Genomic DNA, 22,022 nt, shown 5'->3' with positions numbered 1-22,022 from the left:
GGGACTGTACTGGTGGGGCTATTCTTTGGTAATAGAAGTTTGTACTGACACTTTCGGCCTGCCGGCTGGCCTTAGGCTATTCAAGGGGTTGAGTCTGCTGGTGGTTTGAGACAGTAAATAAAGTGACTGTGGTTGCTATCATGACCACTGTGAAGAAATCTGAGGCCTTCGCTTTGAACAAGTTTGAAAAAGCAATGGTTTTCCTATTAAAGGAACTCTAAAGGTAAAGTACTTTCCCAGGGGAACATGGCAAACTTGTGCATTTTTATAAATGAACTATTTTTAATGTAATTAGTGTAATTAAATAAAAGCATTAAGGCAGGTGTTCAGAGTCAATGCAACATAGACAAATATAACTGCATTGGTATATAGAGCACATACACAGTATATGCTCTCTAACTAAAGACTAACTGATCACGTACCCTTGAGGATGCCACCCCAGTGACAGTAGATGTACCCTAGAAGGTAGAGTTTTTATCTGGGTGTACGTCTTCATTCTTCAACATCTGAAGGCTTGATAAACATCATTAGTAAGATGACCCTGCAGAGATATATACGCTGAGAGATGTCATCAATTAGCCCCTTCTGTTCAAACCAATTATTTCCTTGTGGTGTTGATGTGAGCTTCTGTTTGTGTGTGTGTGAGTCTGCAGGCTTCAGTTCACAGAGTGTGTTTGCTGCCGGCTGACAGAGGGTACAAGAGAACCTTACCACCCTGTCAGTTCGTGATTTCTCCCGTGTGTTTTCATCGGCATTGCACCAGAGGCCATTGTCAGAGATGACATATCGCCGTCTCCGCACTACTGTTTTTTTCCTCTTCCTTTCTTTTCTTTTTTTTCTCTTTTTTTTTCGAGGGCTATTTGAATGTACTTGGAGGGAGCGTAATTTGTTCTTCGCAGATAATATGACCCTTAGCGGAGCAAGATCATGGGTCGAGCGAAGTGATATTTTCTGTTAATGACGGTCGTAGATCATTTCTGACGGCGCGGGTTTAGAGGCTAGCGGCCTCCTCCGGGACTCGGCTGCCATAAAGCGGTGAGACATGAGGACCCTGCGGAGGGCAGTGCAATTTCATGAGCTTATCCAGAGCCCTCGGTGGCTCGAGGCTGAGCCTCTCACTGTCCTGGTGATTAATACCTCCCAAGTCCCATCATCTTTCTTCGCGCTCTCCGCGGGCTAGGGCACTGCATTAGCGCTGGTCTAGATGTCCTCAAGGTGATCGCTGCAATCATTCTCAGCATATAGGGCTACTACTCGGGGAGCGTGCCGGGATGTGAAATATAGAGAGATCAAGCAGTGGCGCTTTAACTCCTGCAGTGGGGAAGGGAGAGATGGGGCATCCCCGTCTGCCAGATGCTTTGGGTAGCGTGCCAGGTTCAAAGACTTCAGATGCGGCAGAGGTGAGGGGTTAAACAAAAAGAACCTCACCGCAGCCTGCTCTGCGGACCACAACAGTTGTTGGATCTTCTCATTTAGGTCATTCCACTGACTGATGGCCAAGCTCCGACTGGAGCCAACGCGTGAACAGATTTAGTGGCGTGGTAAAGGTGTACCAAAGGTCCAACCAAGACAACAAGGAGGAGGGGGAAAAATGATGTATAGATATATGATTGATGAGTTACGCTTCTTTTTTTCGAAGCCCGGAGTCTCTCATGATATCTCTCTGAAAAACCCAACTCTAAAAGCGCCAAAAGAAAAGCACCTCTCTGCTGGCTCTCTTCTCCTCCATCCGCACTCATGGCAGCAATGGGAGCCGCATGATTATGATGGAAATCTCACAAGCCATTACCATGAAGAGGCTGGGCCCGATGGAGACAGCTTAATGGACTCATTTGTAATTGGTAGGGGGCAATGACTAAGCTACCATGCTCTTTGTCTGATGGAGTATAGAGGCATGCATGCAAATGTGACAAATGAATAGGGATTGAGGCTCTCAGGTTTTTTTTTTTTTTCTCTCCCTTCTTTCCCTTCTCCATCTCTCCGAGCCAGCGGAGTGACCTTGAGAGACTATGCAATAGGTGTTAAGAATCCCGTATAAAAGGCTGTTAACACTGGGGGCAATGAATGGAAAGGAACAATTCAAGACATCTAAAGGGCCATATTCATTAGCTGTCACATGTATTGGAGCCAAGAAGAAATGGCAATGTGCAAAGCAGCCAGCGGAACATCAGGGCAGTGCGCTTCTTACATTCATACCGCATTCGTGCTGTGGTGCCAGGATCGTCACACGGGCCTTCCGCAACACACCGGCTGCCATTAGGTTAGGAGATTCCACACCGAATATACAATTGCCCCGCTCAGCCCCGAGTGAGGAGCTCTGCTTCCAAGCGGTCAAAAATATATTTCAGCTGTCAATCAAAGGAAGTGTTAAAGCGAAGCCTGCCAATAGCCCAGTTGGCTTGGCAATGGTTTAACCACATGCTCCCAGGACTGCACGAGTTAATGAGTAGATTCTGCTTTTTCAGCTTTGTCACAAATAATCTTGTTCATGTCGTTCATCAGCCTGGCAGGCAGGGGAAGGGGGGAAAAAATTATGCCCCATTGTGAGAGGTGCTTTTTTGTGTGTGTGGCATTGGAAAAGAGCCTGCTCGTCACAGATGTCCAAGGAAAATTACACAAGTGGCTCGTTAATGAACGGCTGAGCGGTCTCGGGAGGAGGCCACTGAGGCAGCTCTTTAATGAGCTGGGAACCTAAACACTGCCAAAGTTTACCCCGACCCTGCCTCTTAGTCCTGGGTCAGTCGGAAGAGCGATTCAATTCAGGGCCACTGAAGCAGAGGGGAATGGCATCACGCTGATTTCCCTCTTTCAGCTCCCAAGGCAGGAATAATGCACTTTTGTGCCGCGCATCCTCGGGAATTATGGCTCCTAATTTGATTAGGCGAGATTTGATTAGCTGGAAAATGGGGATTTCACTAAAACTTTCACATGCTTAATTTATCCCGCACTGAGCAGACGCAACATTGTATCATCCCAAGCAAAAGGGCATTTGGGAAGCCTTTTCAGTGGGTGGATGGGCTTTGAAACCCAGGAGGACTGACGTTTCGCTATGGTCCCAAAGAAGCCCTGATTCCCTTTGATTCCTTTAGTCTGGCACTGACAATCAGGGCCATCCGCGATGCATGATATAACCTTAGCTGACCGAGGTCTTAGCCTACGTTCAGTCTTAATGATGGATTGAGCCTGGAGTTTTTTAACTTGTAGGAGGCTGGAGAGGCAAGTCTTGACCCGAGTTTAGCCCACACCTCACAATCCACAGAGGCGATATACTTCTTTCCAAGGCCGATTGCCCATTAATAATAGTCAATAAGAGTCACAGGCCATTACAGGCCGATGGTTATGGAGGACATGCGCTGCTCCAGAGGGCCACTACGGAGGAATCTATCCCCATTAACAGTTATCTCGTTTAATCAGCTCTCCTTCTCTTTGGGCCATCAGGCCGGACCTGCTCGCTGAAATTAATAGCCAGGCTGGAGCTGAAGGGCTAAGACATCAATTTAGTCCTCCTCCAGACAGAAAATCGGTGAAAACAATCAGGCCGAGCTACACTAATGACTTTGCCTTTGAGGCAGGTCTACAAGATTTGCCTCGTTTTGATTTCCTTCCCCCCCTCTTTCATAGATATGAGTATGTTGTGGTCTTCCATGGCTTCATTTCGTCAGTGAGTTTGAAGGCGTACTGAACTGCCATGCGACATTGTTATGAGACCGTTCTGGTTCATTATCATAAAAACATGATTTAGAAAGGATTCATGCAAATGGGCACTCGCCTCATCAAGAGACCAGCTCGCTCTCTCCGCAGCTCATTTTCCATGATTATGTCTGCCTCAGGTTTGTAGCCTTTGAGAATAATTACACGTTTATTAGAAACTCACAGTTTTGAGAAGTGTAATCATTTTCTAGGAGCTTTAAAAGCAAGCGACGAGGAGACGAGGCTGTTGGAGGCGGTTTGTCGATAAGCCCCGCTTAACAGCGAATGGGTATGAACAAATTAATGGTCTAATGATGGAAGATCTGGCTTGATAAAGTGCTGCAAATATGCTTCATTGTCAAGCAAATGCTGTTTGGGGGACCATTTCTGCAGTGCCTCTGCTCTGCACACCATCCAGTCGTGAAGAATGAAAAGTGAACCGAACACCGGAGCGAGTTTCATGCACTCCTGAGCCCATAACTTTAAATTGCTCCTGACCGGGCCAGAGTTAAGATGTAACGCGCAAACAAAAAGCACTATTGTTGCAGTCGCCAACTACACAAGCTGCATTTGTTCGATGCAAGGTCGAGTGGTCTTTAGTTTATTGCGCATTTGCATGTCTTTTGCATACAATCCCCCAACCAACCTCAATGACTGATTAAAAACAATCTGCTTTTGAATATTCAGTGACTTTAACATTCATTTTCAAGTGTTCTTTCACAAGCACTCTCCAGCACCGAATCAAAGTATTTGGATGTTGAGCATTATCCACTTATCATACAAATCACACAGTGCACGACGGAAGAGGAGCAGGAATTCCGTTCAGTGTGCTGCAGTTTATACACTAAAGCACCCAGCAGAACATAGAGTGCAGACTATTGTCGAGTAATGTGTTTGTAGATGCACAGGACATCTTAGCTGGTCCATTTTTATAGAAATAATTGCCATTAATGAGTGAATTGCAGGGTTTTTTTTCCCTTTTAACCCCAGTGCTTTACTGTTTGCTCAAAAATACCCTTAGCTAGTCCATATAGGCTATGATCCTAAAGATACCTCTAAGCTTAGATACTACTAAATACAAAAGTCAGTATGGAGACCCAAATACTCAACATACACTACTCTCAGCGCGCGACTCGGGGGGAGTTCGTTCCACCACACCGGTGCCAGGACAGAAAAAAGGCTGGCTGCTTGTCTTCAGTGGATCTTAAAGGCTGGCGGGTCGAGCCAAGCAGTACTTGAAGCTCGAAGGGCTCTTGGTACAGATCTTGGTGCCGCTTTGTAGGCCAGCGTAAGGGTGTTGAATCTGATGAGGAAGAGTTACATGGCTGAAACTAGAAACACGCTAACACTGCTGTGTGTTCACACACTCACAAATGTGTACAGTTACACAGAATCATGTGCAGAGGTAGAATGGTAAAATATTATCAAAATGCTACAATATATGCTACAAACATACAACATACATGCGCACATTCCACAACCAGAACTCCTCCCAGTACAACCAAAACAGCGAATTTGCACATTCCATCCCAGACAGCAACCAGACCTGGAGACTCATTTGACTACCCAGTGTAAACGCATGAGGCTAAAATCTAGATACTAGTCACATGAAGGTACCAGGTGTAAAAACGGGGCCTTACCCTGTAGTTGCTCTGTACACTGTGTCAGTGTCTGAACAGACCAATAGAAATGCTCTAAATGACCTGGAATAAACTTTTACATTTTACACTGACTTCCATTCAAAGTTAAGAGCATGTTTGCCTTCTCCTGTAAAGTCCCTGGATTTACTGCTTTTGTATATTTCTTTTTTTGTTTTGTTTGATCCCAAGCAGCCAGTTCACATTGTGCTTGTTGTGATGTCATATCTTTGTGAAATCTAGACGATTATGCAATACCTGTGACAGGCCTACTAGCTAATATTACTTGCAAACACATTCGCCATTAATACGACTATGTGTCCTGTCCACATGCTTTACAAGTAAACTGTATGTTTGCTATACAACCAATAAAGAGGTAGGGCAGGTAGGGCTGGGCAATATGTTCATTTAAAGACATTTTTACAATACACGATATTTATCACAAAATGCACCAGTAGAGGCAGATTCTTAAAAAGCTGCTATCCAAATACTCTCCCGTACTGAGTACAGTCATTTTTACTTGAAATGTGCTGCACTCCATCCAGTTAAACAGGACTACTAACACTCTCCATAATGAAATGTGCACTGAAGATATCCACGATATGCTCACAAAAGCATACTGTGTAGCATGATAACGAAATTGATCTCAACACAATAAAATAGTATCATATTGCCCACCGCTAATTGCAGGTAGGGTCATATTGTGAACAGTTGCTATTTATGAATAGAACCAAGACTCTGTGGTAAACGTGGTTTGTTTTGCGGGTTTCGGATTTGTAATTCTGATCTTTTCCTTTCCAAAAGCTGAACAGGATGCCAGCTGAAGCATCAGTCAAGCGTCAGGCAAATAGATCTGGACCATTTTCGTGGGGGTGGGAGGAAGAGAAGGGAAAAGGCAGCCGCCTGCTGTTCTATATACTCTTTTCTCCCCCCCTTCTTGATCAGTCTCACAGTGTGTGTCATCAGCCGAAGGAAGTGGAGCCCATTTCTCCTCGGCCTGCTGACTTGCCGAGGCTCTGCGTCCCGCTGAGGAGTCGCAAATAACAGCCCCGTCCCAGCGGGACGGCTCGCCGCGCCTCCAACAAGGCCTTGTTCTGTTCGGGCTCTGTGAGATGCAATTAGACACCCCCACAGGGCTGGCGGGGCCGGCGGGCTGGAAAGGGAGAGGCACAGACCTCCCTGCTGGCCTGGCTAGCCTGCAGGCTTTGAAGTCCTTCGCCGTGTCTCTTCCATCGAGCCCTGCCCTTTGGGGAGCGTTTCGGAGCGGAGCAGCGTTGGGGGACGGCAAGCCGCAGGCAAGCCAGTGTGCACACAGCTTGCCTTAATCTTCACCTACGGGCCTTTTTTTTTTTTTGGTTAGATGTTATTGACCACAGGGCTATTTCCCCACGGAAAAACAGTTTCAGGAAGATTCTGTGTGATTGTGGTCTGCTTTGTTGGGGTTTTCAGCTCTCTGTGCAGTTGGTGTCAGGTGGCCAGGTTTTCAGTCTAGTGGGGCGAGCTGTGGGCAGGTTGGCCTGTCACTGGATAGAACTGTAGAGGACCAGACAGCCAAAAGATCTTTCCACGGTGAGGAGAAAAACTACTGTTTTAGGGATAATGGCGTCTCTGCCATTGCTGGCAACTGGCAGAATCCCTAGTAGCGGTGCACTGTTCTACTGTGCATCAAGCCCTGCATCAATATGACCTTGAGGAAATAATGGTGCAGAACTTCATGAAAAGAAAACCTCTCCAACTGTTCAGCACTGGGGGTTGATCATGCTTATGTTGCAGCCAGTGGAACTGGGAACATTTTACTGGTTGAGGGAAGACCAGAAGAATAGATTCAATCCAATCATCCAATCAATCCATAATCATCCTAAAACAAAAAGATGTCATCTTTAGCTTTCCGCCCCTTGAAAAGAAGGTCATTGTTGAGAATGGACTGTCTCCTTTGCTGATATTTAGTGAAACCAATGTTCTAATCTTCCCATACAATGTTTCCCATGCCACTGGCTGCCACACAACCCCAAAGAATAACAGGTTGTAGGGAAGACCTCCTTTTGATGACTCTCTGAGGATCATGTTTGTATAAGCACCACTGCCCAGAAGAACAAAGCCCCATCAGTCCTATGTCAGCTAAATCTTCCCGCAGGTCTGAGGGACTTACTTTGCCTTTGTGTCCGGTACCTGAGCTGTTCTACGTAAAACACCTGGCATTAGCAGCGTTTTTGGTGATCGGATCACATTCAGAGTTCACTTGTACGCATGAAAAGCCAGGTGTAAACACCCCCAGGACGCACTGTGATCGGATTACGAACGGATTGCTTAAACCATGTTGGGAAGTGGTCAGAGACAACCTGAAAAAAAGTGTGTGTGTGTGTGTGTGTGCTTATATACCGGTAGATGAACAGGAGTGTGAGAACCATGCGGCAAAGTAAAATCAGATCTCATCTGGTCACACTGGGGGTGCATTTTTAGGGGGACGCATGTTAATGCCAGGTGTAAACAGGCCCTATGATTTTTTTTGTTTTCCAGATATTGCCTTGACTTCCACAGTTCCCCTTAAGTTCGCCAGCTGCTTGGCAGTCTGACCTGATACGAGGGCCACTCCAGCCCACCGCCATTAACTGGACTTGACGCCGACTCACTTAGCTTGGCTGAGACTTAACTCCTCATTTCAGTGTGAGCCAGAAGCATCTCATCAGCATTCTGCTCGCTCTCCCCCTGTAATCAGCAGGACAGTTCTAGTCGGCGGAGAGAGAAGGGGGCGAAGACTTACTCGGAGCAGGTGATTGTTGTGCTCGGTGGAGCAAACTGCCTGCCTTCTGCAAGCGTGTTGTATTTTTTCCTTTCCCACGCCTTTTCCGACAAACCCCGCCTCCGCCTGCGACAGGACTGGCTAGTGGTTAAGACGGACTGCTTGGAAGTAGCCAATCCTGGGGGGAGGGGGAGGTGGAATTCGGTGGATTTAACCAATTCCAGTGCAGCAGGACGTTGGAAACGGCAAGTCGATCTTTTTAACCAATCCTACAGCGGAGTGAGGGACGAAAGCGGCCAATCCTAGCGCGAGAGAGGCGGGACTTGGCGGATTACAGGCGGGAAAGGAAAAACAGCGCGCGCAAGAAAGAGAGGGTGGAGACTGAGGGGTGGAATGCAGAACGTCCGCGTGCGAGCGAGATTCTCTCGTCGACCGTTGGGCAGAGTGACAGTTTTATCGTTAGTCAACTCTTCAGAAAAGTCGGATTTAACCTCGAGTTCACTCACTAAAGAGCACCCCGGCACTCCTGCCTGCTTCACTCGAGGGATTTTAATGGATACGGTGTCTCCGGTCGGTAGACTTCGCTGCAAATAGGCTAGGGTTTTTTTCCCCTCAGTAAGGTAGCGCTAGTGTAAAGTTGGAGAAACGCTCACAGCGCAATGGAAGCTGCTTGACTTTGGAAGTGGGGTCTGTGTCTTTTTTAAAAGTTCCTCGGTTTCGTGTGGAGCAATTTTAGCTTGAAAGAACCGCCCGAGCTTTTTTTTTTTGGTGGATTTTGCTCTGTGTGTGGATTATTCCCTTTCCGTGACCCAGCGGGATCGGTCGTGCTGCTCCGTCTTTGTAGCGCTACACTCTGTCGATGAACTGGGTGAGTTCACTGCTTTCTTCAGATGCTTTCAGTTGAGTTATAAGTAGCTATCTAGCTAAAACCTTTCTCAGTTGAATTGCTTTCGAGTTTCAGCTGAAAGTCAACTTTTTAAGGTAATAGAGGTGAGGTTCGTAGCTTGCGAAGAAAATTTGACAGTTATCGGCCAACACACGCCCACAGGTTCAGCTGCCCTGACTCTGGCTGTTATTGGATTTTAGCTCGCTATAGCTAATGGAGTTGAGTGGAAGCTAAAGTTAGCTAAATTTCCCTGCTGATTTGTTGCTAAGTGTTGTTTGTGAAAGCTCTGATTTTTCTCTGAATCTTTTTATGGTATTTTTTCCTGCTATACAATAATGAACTGAATGAACTAGATAGCTAGCTAACACCAGACTGCATAGGTAGCTAGTGTCGCAAATGCACTTCATATTTCAGCCCATCTTAACAGTGCTCTCTTGTGGATACAAAGAGTAGTAATGTTCAGATGTTCAGAGCAATATCTCAACATCTTTTGTTGATGTATCTAGCTACGTGAGCTGCATCAGGGAGTACTTCTTAGCTAGAGCTAGCTACCTTCTCGCAGGGCTCTGGTGAAAGAGGGCAGACTCATTAAATCAAAGCAGGCAGTCGTTTTTATGAAGCACTTACTGCATGGTTTGATTACCGAGATAAAACAAGGGAGAGAAATGAAACCCAGGCCAGAAATATGGGGCAGGCTATATATTTTATTACTTATTTCCCCAATGATGGTGTGCTTTACAGTGTCGCTCCATTTCACACACATTCCCTCCACTCTGATTCTGATTAGGATGATACGTGTGTCATTTTACTGCCTCGCTTCATTCATTTGTTCATTAGTAAGTGGGCAGCTGCTCTCAGTGGATGCCTCGACCGTATCATATTGGAGACAGAGTGACAAAGTGTCCTCTGTGCTTCTGAGAGAGAGAGAGAGAGAGAGAGAGAGAGAGAGAGAGAGAAAACATGTGAAGCTATTAGCCTACAGGATCACGTAAACCCAATTACCTGATAACAGTGTCATCACCTCTGCAGTCCCTATCAGCACACAGACTTCCAAGTAGCACATGGCATTCCTCAGAACTCATAACACGAACGTCCATGAACTCATTATGGTGAGGTCTGGGCAAACTAGTCAACTAGTGCTGATAAAATTCAGTATCACAGTGTTTTACTTGATATGTCACGGTGCTGTTTGCCTTAATTGAGTTTAAGTTAATGGCATGATTTCTGACACTGAGAATGTCAAAACGCATCTGTAATTTTTTCTATTTTTGCACCAAAGGGAACGGTTACAGTACTGTGAACGTTAACCACAATTCCAGACAGGAGACTGTAATAATTTAATTTAATGTACTTTAAACTTCTTTCAAAGCAATCTGAAGCGCTCAGCAAATGACGCACACTGCAGGTAACTGTTAGATCCTGGGTAATAGGTATGCACCAATATGGGAAATCCAGGTTGATACTGATATTCTGTATTTTTTCATGTACATATCACCCCATTATCAGTACATAAACATTTATAAAATGTAGGTTAAGGTTACAAATGCAGTAAAATGACTGTGTGCATTAGACATTCTGCCCTTGTAACGTTCAAAATGTCTAAAATCTAAACCTAAACCCAAAAGCACATATTTAAAGCACATATCTGCTGATTCTTATATGACTCTAATATCATTGTGCATCCTTACCAGAAAACAAAAAAAAAAACTATGGGCATTATATCCTGATGTACCACTTTAGATTACATATCATAGAAATGAAAAGCAGTAGCATGGGATATTGTTATAGACAATAGACTCAGCTTTGCTGCAATAATAGACCAGCTGGTTGGTTTAAGCTCAGTCATCTACCCTGATATGTTTCTTTCAGGGTAGATTTACTGCAGATGTTAATGTGCCACTGTTGAGGTGTCTGGGATTTTAGTCTTCCTCGCCACACTTATCATCAGTATTGGTTGTTTGTTCAACAGAATTTCATATATGTGAAATGTGGTGTTTTGATAAAGCAAAAAACCCCTGGCACCAGATCTTACTCTGGTTTAATAAGGACATGTCTGTATTGTTGTCGTGGGCCTGACTGCTGTTGGAACACAGCAGCATTGCGTTCCTTATTAACTTAGAGCAGATGGTATGGTGAACAGTCCCTTAGACTGAGTGCAGGGCAGAAAAACACAATAGCTTGTTTCCCGGTTAGTCCTAAGATAACTTAAAGACATGCGCAACTGAGCAAAGTGTGTGCCAGTAATCCCTAAGATAATAGGATTGGAGAACAGCACCATTACCATAAATCACTTCAACCTTATTGAAGGTTACTTACATAGACTGCATTAATCATGACATTTTGATAAATGCTGCCAAGCTAGTACAGCGCATTAAATGGAGTGCCATAAGTGGTAAAGTATGACCACTGGTTAGGTACAATTTGGTCTTTCCCATCTGCCTTGTTATGTCTTTGCCCATTAAGGTCTGGAATCAGAAGCTTTTAAGAACTTGAGGTCATGGTTATACAGTCACCAGTGGTAGTTAATGGTATTTGGGTTTTTTAGCAGCAGTGCTTTGGCTGTCTAACATATGTCAGCAGGAATCAAGGCCTGGTCAGCGACCCCAAGCAACAGTGGCGAGGCCTGCTGGGATTTAGGTGTCGGGGGTGAGCGTCAGCCTGCTGAGTTGGGGCTCTTCCGGGGGCCCCAAACCAGTGGCTGGTGGATATAGGATCCTTCTGCGTTTGGAGATGACATTCAAGAGGCTCAAGGCATTAGTCGTCACTGAATGCTGCATTGCACATTCTAAAGGTGGAGGGCAGCACTCAGGCTGACTTCAGTGATGGGCTGGAAAGCTTTTTTTTCCCTCTTCATAGATGTATCCAGTTGCATTCTTTGGTGCATCAGTGTCATTGGAATCCTGGTTAAGCCATAAGCCGTCTTAATGCAATTGAATTAAAGGACACTTGCCGCAATTATGGGCGATTAGGTGGTTCATTGGGTTCCACATTCTTTCAGGTAGATCTTGGAACACATCATAAAAAAGACTTCATGTCTTGGCACCTCCTTGCTGAGTGCAGATTAGCATTTTGATGTTGCGATGAATGTATAGATAACCATAAATCAAAGACACTCATGCATGACATGATAATTAGTGTCTAACCTTTCGTATGACCTCATTTTCAACGTCCTCCGGCTATGCAAGGTAATGTCACATGGTGCAGCCTCCATGACAACATAGCAGATAAATGTAAAATAGGCTCAGTTACAGACAATGCATGTAAGCCTTTTAAAGCTGCAAGTACGTGTCCAGCTTGAGGGTGGCCCAGGTAACGTTAATAAGGCGTTGACTTACTAACGCATGTGCGCTGTTGGTGCGGTGGTTCTGCTGAGGTGCCATTTAAAGTAAGGTCCCGGAGGAGCTCGCCGCAGCTCATCCGCCTGGCTGACACCCAGCTGTCAAACGCTGACAGCTTCCCTCAGCGCTGAAGTCTTACCTTGTCACTGCCTGGAATAACTAGAGGGGCTATTTGTGGAGCTGTCTTTTGCCTAGGCCTCGGTATTGGTCACAGAGTGTGGCAACTGTCCACGGCGGAAGGGTTTTTGCACCTTTGTAACTTCTGTGATCAATGTCTATTAAAAGGACGTTTCACAATGTTCACGTTCCTGGCGGCGCATGAGATTTCTGGATGGGTTTCTTTTACTGCTTTTGGAACAGAAACCCTACTGGGACACTGAGACACAGAGCCCAGGTGTAAAGGGTAGCAGTGCTTCCAGTGCATAAGTGCTATTGCCATCCAAACCCCACTGTTTGTTTATTCTATTTTTATTTTAATGAAATGGGCTGCCTGCAGTTTGCTGGAAGGACTTTTGAATAGCCCTTTAAAGGCATAACTTAATGCTTTTGGAACACACACCTCCAAGTCTTGCACTCTGGAAGTCTTGCACAACACAGAAGGAAGGAGTTGGAGGCATATTTGCCTCTGTAAAAAAATATTCCAAGCTCTGAATATGAAAATCAATATGCAGTGTAATGCGAAGAATCATTTAGAAGCTATGAACAGCCTGCTCATATTGGAATTGCTGCGAATATGGAAATTGTAATGTGTAACACAACCCTATAAATGGCTCATCTTCACATGTTGTCACCTCAGAAACATATAAAGATGCTATGGCGTACTATAAACAGGAGATGCTAGTAGTGCAAAAGCGTGTTCCATCAGAGCGTGTAGCATCTGGGGAATCTCTTATGTTTTCAGTATGTTAGAGATTTCCTACAAAGGCCTGCGGCTGGGAGGGCAGGAATGCAGCGTGATTTCTTTGGTTCTTTCTGGGCACCAAGTCCAAGTATGTTCAAACCGCCTTAATTGCAACTGGCTTGCAGATGAAACATAGGAAAGAACCCATCCAAGGCCACAGCATGATATATTAATTCCCTGTCCAATGCAGACATAGGTATGAATGTTAGTGCTGGCAGATCCTGGGAGACCGAGGGGGAACCTGCACAGGGTTCACATTGTTCTTGTGGTAACCTGAGCTGGGCCTAGGCATGAGTGGAAGGGGGTTGGATAGTGTGCAGCCAGGGTCAACTCTGTTGAGAGATCAGTGAGACAGCTGCCCGTTTGGAGCTTTCAGCACGGCTCAAATAAATACTTTGACTACCTAACTTACGAGCGTTAAGATCTCGCCCCGGCTAAACACACACACGCACACACACATTAGAACAGCAACTGTTTCCAGCAGCCCGCCGTGCTGGCACTCCGGACGAGGCCCGGCCCAGCCCGGGCTCCTTCCTCATTTGTAAGGTCATTCTTTAAAGCGATCCATTATAGCTAAGGAGCGGAGGGAGTCTCCAGGGTCCTCAGCACTGCAGATTGTTATACCGCTGAGCTGCGGCTTTGGTTTCTAGGAAGCAGGCGGTCCAACACATCCCATAGGCATTGACAGCTATTGTGTGCATGCCTGCCCTACATCACCGCCACTAATCCCTAACTGAGAGAAACCTGACCACTAAATAATGAAAGAGCTCAATGCCAGCACACTCACCTATTTCCTGGCACAGTCGATTTGCACGCCGCAATTCATGTGCTCTTTTCATGGTTGCTGTCTTACATCGCGCATTGTGAGGGGATTATCTTCAGTACCAGGGGTGTCTTACTCAAATAACATGGTGTGTTTTATTGAATGTCATTTTAAATCCAGGTTGTCTAGCATATACACAATATACACATAAGGGTTGGCTTTAATTACTAGGGAGGCACTAAACATAGTTTTTTATGCTTAATCTCATTCCTTTACTACAATTTTTGTTTTTAGACGATTTGTAGTTTTTTTTTCTTTTTTCCAAACACACAAAACTTGCCAGTTTTCCATTACATTATATCAGCAAGTCACAGTTATTATTTACTACAGTATTATTTTGCCAAATCGTCTTTTAAAATTACATTAAATCAGATGAAGCAGATTCAGTTGCTTATTTGAAACAAAAATTGGTGGATTTTAATTTTGTCAGATTCTGATTTAATACGCCTAATTATTACACATTAGTTATCTATTATTAACACCAGTAAAGAGGGGTTGTTTTGAATGATTGGTTACCTTTTTCCAATAAAAAAACAGCCCCTTTTATGGAGTGTGTGGTAACATAATACCCTTTATGTAGTGATTTGCTGCTGCTAGCTTTCTGTGGTGCATTCACAATCCAGTAGGCTTAGTGTTAAGCGGGGGAGAGAGTGTGTTTTCCCCTTCCACAGAGAGAGAGAGAGGGGGGGGGGGGTGTCAGACGTAAAGGAAGTCTTCGCTTAGTCTGTGAGTTACCGTACACCACAGACCGTGATCTCTCTTTCAGACAGAAGTGGACTATGCAGAGTTCGTTCCCTAGTGCCTTATTTGAGAGCCATAGAAACCAGAGGAACACTCAATACAGTTTCGCTGGACGGTGAAGTTTCCTCGCTTAAACATTTAAAGCTGTAGAGCTTACATTGGATGGCTGTGGAGAACTCAGAGCAGTTGATCACTGCTAAAGGGGCCAGTGAGGTCCTTAATAGGTAAGGTATGTTAACTATCATCATCTGTGCTTTTCTGGTTTATTTTCTGGTTATTACGCATAGGAGTTATTCTGTCGTCTGAACTTTCGGAGGTTCTGATCGAATGTTGAATGGCTTGTGAAAACTGTTTGGCAGGGGAAAAGTTTCAGTGTCCGTAGCACAGGGGAGTAGTAGCACTGTGTAGTCCTCAGATGTTGGACAAATGTTGCTGGATATGTGAACGGTGCTGTGGAACAGATGTGCCTTTAGCTGACTAGGCTTCATTCACAGCTAAGCTAAAAGCAACGTGGGAATCTGTCAGCGCACAAGAACAACTGTTTCTCTGTTTGAGTCATTCGCCAACTGCACTCGGCCGGTGCCGTACACGGCCCGCGATGTTACGGATGATTTATGAGCTGTCCCCTGTCTGCTCCGGAATGGCTGCCACAGTAAACGCTTTCTGACTTGCCTCGCAGGGGAGCTTACCTCCAAACCCTACCTGATTCCTCCTCCTGTGCCTCTTTTGTGTACACACAAACCCCTTCCGACTGCTCCTTCACGAGATTAAGAGCTTTCCCTGGCACTCTGACCAGGACAAAAATTTAAAGAACAAGAGTATTTAACCTCCAGCTAATCTTGCCTTTGTGTGAATGGAGGGATTAGGCCATTAGACTCAGCATGCCTGGAAGGTTTAGCTCAGTAATGGGGTTGATGAATGACAAAAACTGCTTGGACAAGAGAGGTGCCAACTGAAATAGGAAGACGCATTTGCTGGTGGGCTGACAGCTTGAGAAGCTTAGCCCTAATACCTAACCTGCATCAAAAGAACATTAATGTGTCATGAATCTAACTGGAAATAAGCGTTTAAAGTGCTAATCAGGAACTTCAGCATGAGAAGCAAACTAAAAAGGTTTTTGTAGGTATGCTTCTTTACACAGATACACAGATTAGGTTCTGTATGGGAGAATAATCCATCATCTCGGAGAACTGGATTTCTGCAAAGCTCTTAATAGTTCAGAATCAATGAAGGGCTACCCTTGAAGATCTTTCTGCAGATGTTTTTAAACTATTGTGCTTCTGATGAGCACCAATAATACCATATACATTTAAAAACAAAAAGCAGTTTTGCTGAATTGCTGCTTACTCATTTCGTCTTGCATGAGATGGCTGTTATTGTGCACCTTTGCAACTTCTAGTGCTGCTGTGCCACACCGTCTTTATGGTAGGTCACACGCTTTGTAGCACAAAAGCGCTTTCCTTCAGGCAGCAGCACTCTTGCCTGCTGTTCTTCCTGGCGTTACCATGCTCACCCCCTGTGGTTGCATCACCCTGCTCAATACAAACTGTTCACCAGGGGAGAACTGGTGCTCTGCAGAGAGGAATAAGCTGTTCCTGCGGCTCCCTCCTCCAAGGACCCCCTGGTGTTCCCAAAAGAAGCTTTACTCTGAGAGAGCCTAACCATCCATTATGGACCTCTCAAAAGACCTTTCACTCCAGATACAACAGGCTCCAGGGGGGAAAAGGCCTGAATTGACAGCTTCACACAAAGGAGATTTACTGCTTATCTTCATGTGCATGAGTGGCATTCAAAAGGAGGTAATTGCAGGTTGTATACATCGGCAATCCTCTTGGGATTTCAGTCCTCCACCCCATTTGCATTTACCATTGGCGCACCCCTGGGAAGGTCCAGTAAATGTCAAAGTGACACCAACATTAGCCATTAAATGCTAGGTTTACTTTGAGTGAGGCCGAATTAAAGAGGACGGCAGCGTAATGCCATGGAAAAGGTGCTGCAATAAAAGAGAAAGGCTCTCTTTTATTTTCCTTAACCCCTGCTTTATTAGCTTTTTCAAATGACATGCCCTGCCTGCCTTTCCCCGCACCCCCTTGCCTTTGTCCTAGCTGCATTGCTGCAACATGCTCTGCCCTGTTTAACAACATTAACTGATAGCATTACACTAATATCCTTTCTAGGAACGACATGTTATCAAATGAAATTAGTGGATTATTAGTGCCCTAGTCCTAAATTGGATTATTCCCAGTAATGCAGTTTGAGTACACTGGATGTATTTTTGTACTGACGTTAATCCACTGCAGGGAGCTCACAGCAGTAAACAATATGAAGGTGGTTGAATTCTGATATGCAGTAAAATTGCATCAAAGGCCATGAAATGTTTGTACTGATAAGATCCATTTTGTGCCATTTGCAGGTATCCGTGATGTCGCGGCCAGTACAAACACGAGACCAGACAAAAGTGGATTTGGAGGTGCCACGGGAGGAAGACTAGAGCAAGGTCAGCTGTTCCATCAGCAAAAGAAGGACTAAGAAAATAGTTGGACCTTCAAGGGACTCTAGAGGGACATATCTATCAGGACAATTGGAGGGAAAGTTGTTCTTGGGTATCATAACAGCTTCTGTGCGCCCTGAGTTCAGCAGCGTTGCACCATGTTCTCCCCAACCGCAGCCATCCCTCCTCCTCCCCTGTTAACGGGAAGTGCTCTAACTGTGCCCGGTGCTTCACCTGCAGGTCCCTACACAGGTAAGATGCGCATATCACACATCTTTCACAACTACACAATCAATATTTTAGTATTCATGAAGCTTTTACATGAGCTAACTGTGCACTGATTACCTTACAGAGCAGGACCTGCTGCGTCAGGAGCTGAACTCTCGCTTTCTGGCCTCTCAAGGTGTGGAGAGAGGACCTTCACTGGCTGGGCCAGCTTACTTGCGCACAGAGTTCCATCAGCACCAGCACCAGCACCAGCATCAGCATCAGCACCAGCACACACACCAACACACGCACCAGCACACCTTCACCCCCTTTCCCCACCCTGCCATCCTGCCAGGCCCCGCGGCACCTCTGGTGCGTACCCCTGCCAGACATGTGAGGATGAGTACTTGCAGGGCAGCCAACACAGCCTGCTTTTATTCTAATCCATTTTATTCATTTGACCTGTTCTTTTAATGTAAAGTCTCATTTGCATTTAGTTGTGTTGTTGTTAGTCATTAGTATGTCATTATAGTGATATGACTCTAGCTGTTTCAACAGTGAGAATAATATTGGTGTCTGCTGTGGGGCAGCATGAAATTTCTAATGTGTTGTGACATAATTAGCTGCATCTGTACCATGGTTTAAACTAATGCGTTCTTGCTTTCTTTTTAGTTCGACAAATTCCCACCAAAGGTTGATTCCGTCCACAGGCACAATGTAAGTCACGCTAATTATACTGCATATGCAAAGTATGTTTGCCTAAAGTATGAAATTTGCCAAATTCTTTCACCCCATGAATTTTATTTCCTCTGCTTTTTTGTATGACTTACTTGAAGTTTAACTGGACCAGAGCCTTTCTTTGTTCTCATTAATCACTGCACTCGTTATGAACAGCTCTTTTGTTCAGAGACTTTACAGCTTATTTTTATGAAAATTAGCATTCTGACCCAGCAGTTACTGTACTCGGTTTCACAGACTAATGATATACTGCCACACATGTTTTTCAGTTACTCCACTCCTACCCATCAGTAATGCCTGGGATGTCTCCCATGGTGCCTCCAACAGGCATATTCAGCTCTCTGCAGGGAGCCTTCCAGCCTAAGGTATTACACAAATCGCTTAAGACAGCTACCTGTTTTATGTCACCTCTGAGTAACATAAGATATTTAGTTATTAAAAATTGAAAAGCCCCATTGGGCAGAAATATATTGGACAGTAATTTCACATTAGTGAATAGAAAGTGCTGACGGGACATAAATTGTCTTGCGAGGAATTGTATAGGGTGAGCCAAAAATTGTCCAGTCTACAGTATTCTGTTAAACCCAAAACCTTTAGTGTACTTTATTGCTTTATTTGAATACATTCAACTGAATTGTGCTTAGGAACTTGATTAATATTATATCAGTTCAATGTACCTGTAGAGCAATAATTTGTATTTACCACACTACTATTTCAACAGGCCTCTAACCCACTCGATATAGTGCCCAGACCTGGAGCGATGCCCCGTCCACTCATGCAAAAGGACTCCAGAGTAAGCCTCGAAATCAGTCTAAAAATGTACCTTAACCTTTGTGTCCAAACATTTTGTTTAAAAACCTTAAAAACTTCTCAAACAAATAACTCTAGACTTCTGACCCAAACATATGCCAAGAGAATTACAGACTGCTTAAATAAAACTACTTTTAAGTAAGCAGGATGTGGACTAAATTATATTTTCTTTGTTTCAGATGCTGGATTCAGTGTGTCATACCCCGAAGGTAAGACCTACACCTATTGCTAATAATAAAACATTGATTCTGTGACCTTTTCAAGTCAGAAGTCTAAAGATTTCCAATTTTTTATGCTGTTGCAGAAGCCAGGGAAGTGGTGTGCAATGCATGTTCACATTGCATGGCAAGTGTACCACCATCAGCAAAAAATCAAGGTATGTTTACAGATTGAACACTGACACTATAGCATGGCTCTGGCTATGTTTACCTCCCATTTGCAGTGCGAGGATTGTTCCATCTGTGTTTACCAAATCTGTACTTTGGCTTCTCGTCATTCACGCTAGAACCCCTCTTGTCTGTGCGCATTTCAGAAGCAGATGCAAATTGAGCCTCACAAGTTAGACTTTGGGCTGAAGCCAGAGTTCCTGAGTCGACCCTCTGGTGCAGGCTTCACGGGAATGATCCAGCAACCGCGTGACTTACCCCGCCCTTCCACCATCTTTTCCAGTGCTGGTAAGTATCAGAGATTCTGTTACATCCAGAGACACAAGGGCAAACCAATATTAATGGACACTTATTATCCGAGTCTACTGTATTTCAGTGTTCAGTGGAGATCCAATAAATCTATATCATCATATCCACATGGGCTGTGCAATTACTCTGGATGAACTGATCTGAGGAGTGCATCAGTACTTGCAAAAATGTTCAGGGAATATAAAACAGGAAATGCATTTGAGCAACTGCTGAACATTTGAGACCCTAAGGAAGACATTTCTTTTCTTTGTCAGGTCCAACACACCCTTCTGTATCCCCCTACGGACACTTGTCCCACCCTCACACCAACCTGCACACCCCACCCTTTCATCATGGTAAGAGTAAATTACCATGTGGTTAAAGTGTGACTCATGCTTGGCCAACATTTTAAAAGGACGCTATTAAACCCATACTGTTCTTGTTGTGTAGACTCTCTTAACAAGCCACCTGCTTTTGGCGGACTGGGAACACTGAGCTCCACAGCATTTGGAGGACTTGGAAACCCCACATTAAGTGAGTGAATAAAACTGTTTGAGTTTTTTTGTTTTGTTTTTTTAGGGGGTCACGTTGTATATTTCTCAGGTGTGTCCTACTTTAATGAGAATGACAAAAAAGTGAATCACAGGCACATACTATCTAACTACTTAATCTTCATTCCAAACCATTAACAGCACCAAGTTCTGCTCATGGAAGTAAAGACTGTAAAGCAGTGCCATCCTCAGCTGTACCTCAGGAGCCTTGGAACAGATTGCACCAGACGCCCTCCTCTTTCCCTACCCCTCCGGTGTGGCCTCGAGCCCCTGAACCTGAAAAGACTTCCTCTGGATTGGAAAGAGTGACAGACAAGAGAGACTCCCTACTAAACAAAGAAGAGCAAGAAAGGTTTGAGACCCTTAATCTTTCTTCTCAAACAGTTGATTAATGAGAGTAGGTCAGAAAACGGTTACATCGGTTACTGCTTTGCTTATGTTGCTTTACTTCCTTATTGCAGGGACACACGAGGGAAACGCCTTTCGCCTGCTACCACAAGTCCACTGGCTCACAAGCAAACAGTAGAGTCTTCTAGAAGCTCGTCTCCTGAGACGAAGGACAAGGACAACAGCAGAGAGAGAGCGCAAACACAAGACACCCCTAATCAAAGCGGAGAGCCAGAGGATCAAAAGCACAAAGAGGGCCAGCAAGAGAAGAGGGAGATGGTTGTAAAGTATGACCAGCGTCCAACAGAAGATAAACCCACCGCAGAGGATACTTTGTCCCCAAAGCAACAGAGGGTAGAAATAGAGAGGCGCAGCAGTGATGGGGCACACTGGGAACCGGAGGCAAAGAGGAGTAGAGTGGAGGCAGAGCCTCATGCCAAGAGTGGTCAGATTAAGATAAAGGAGGAGAGGAGGGATGACCAGGACTCTCCTGAAGTCAAGCCACCTCCTAAAGCTTTGGAGAAACCACTGCATGGACGTGGAACCCCAGGAATGCAGTCTTCGCCCGTGTCGTCTATTCCTATGGTCACAGGGTTTCCAAGCAGCCTTGATAGGACTCGTCTAATTGCGCCGTTTGTTGGGATGAGCCCACTGCCTGGTGCAGAGAGACTGCCTTATCCTGCGCAGCATTGGGATCCCATGCGGAATATGTACAGGGGTGTGGACCTTCCTCAGAAAGAGCCCCTTCCCAAGGAGCTTTTGCTGAGGACTGATCCTCTGCAGCGTGCCATGATGGGGCAGCACATTTACCCACGAGATCCCCTCCTCCACTCATTGGCCCTGGAGCAGCAGAGGAGCCAGCTGGAGGAGCGACAGCGTATGGCCCTCCTCCGGGAGGAGAGCGAGAGAGGCCGTCTGCTGGCGCTTCACCACGCAGCCATGGACCCCCACCTGGTCCATCCGGGCCTCCTGCCCACAGCTTACCCCAGCCCAATGTTCCCCCGCCTGGGGCTGCCCCATGCTCCGCACTACAGCGCACTCAGCAAGACTCTGCCTCCTCATGGCTACATACACGCTGCTCCACCCTCTCTGCTGCCCCCTCTCCCCGCTCGGTCGGCCTCCCCCAGACGGACTACCCCTCTGTCAGACCGGCAGGACAGATCCATCCCTCATTCTCACAGAGATGCAGAGGCTCCATGAGCCAGACAGCATGAGGGCCCGAGTGAAGGCCAAGCCAAGCACTTCATGTTAAGACGAGTGTACAATATCGAGATGTACAGGGGGTGAAAATCATCTGGGCAGTTTTCTGGATGCAGATTAAGTCTAGTCTTTCATTAATTTGCTGTGTCAGTGGTGACTCACAGTTCACTGTTCTCAAGATTCACTAGGCTTGATCCATCATCAGGAG

The 22,022-nt window shown here is 45.4% G+C and overlaps 1 protein-coding gene across 3 annotated transcripts; it reads left to right on the top strand.

The window, feature by feature from the left end:
• The first annotated feature begins 8,469 nt into the window (after positions 1–8,469).
• auts2b (activator of transcription and developmental regulator AUTS2 b) lies at positions 8,470–22,018 on the top strand. Of its 3 annotated transcripts, none has more exons than XM_072691223.1 (13): positions 8,470–8,935; positions 17,170–17,499; positions 17,600–17,826; positions 18,127–18,171; positions 18,462–18,557; positions 18,914–18,985; positions 19,182–19,211; positions 19,307–19,378; positions 19,535–19,676; positions 19,952–20,032; positions 20,127–20,210; positions 20,369–20,579; positions 20,689–22,018. In XM_072691223.1, exons 2-13 carry the CDS (start codon positions 17,406–17,408, stop codon positions 21,812–21,814), a joined length of 2,280 nt encoding a protein of 759 aa, XP_072547324.1. In that variant the 5' UTR covers positions 8,470–8,935; positions 17,170–17,405; the 3' UTR covers positions 21,815–22,018. The 3 variants fall into 3 exon arrangements, with proteins under 3 accessions (XP_072547324.1, XP_072547322.1, XP_072547323.1); XM_072691221.1 differs by having other exon boundaries at positions 8,471–8,935; positions 17,600–17,847; XM_072691222.1 differs by lacking the exon at positions 8,470–8,935 and adding an exon at positions 14,711–14,980 and having other exon boundaries at positions 17,600–17,847.
• The last annotated feature ends 4 nt before the right edge of the window (positions 22,019–22,022 follow it).

Source organism: Salminus brasiliensis, chromosome 11 (genome assembly GCF_030463535.1).
Source record: "Salminus brasiliensis chromosome 11, fSalBra1.hap2, whole genome shotgun sequence".
Lineage (NCBI taxonomy): Eukaryota > Metazoa > Chordata > Actinopteri > Characiformes > Bryconidae > Salminus > Salminus brasiliensis.
Note: the sequence above shows the minus strand (reverse complement) of the source record. Positions and strands in the feature narration are given on the sequence as shown.

Bases quoted from the DNA above. Each gene is read 5' to 3' on its own strand.
- auts2b (XM_072691221.1), top strand. From the start codon at position 17,406: ATGTTCTCCCCAACCGCAGCCATCCCTCCTCCTCCCCTGTTAACGGGA. The intron at 18,986-19,181 runs GTAAGCCTCGAA...TCTTTGTTTCAG, and splicing joins TCATGCAAAAGGACTCCAGA to ATGCTGGATTCAGTGTGTCA. The intron at 19,212-19,306 runs GTAAGACCTACA...ATGCTGTTGCAG, and splicing joins CAGTGTGTCATACCCCGAAG to AAGCCAGGGAAGTGGTGTGC.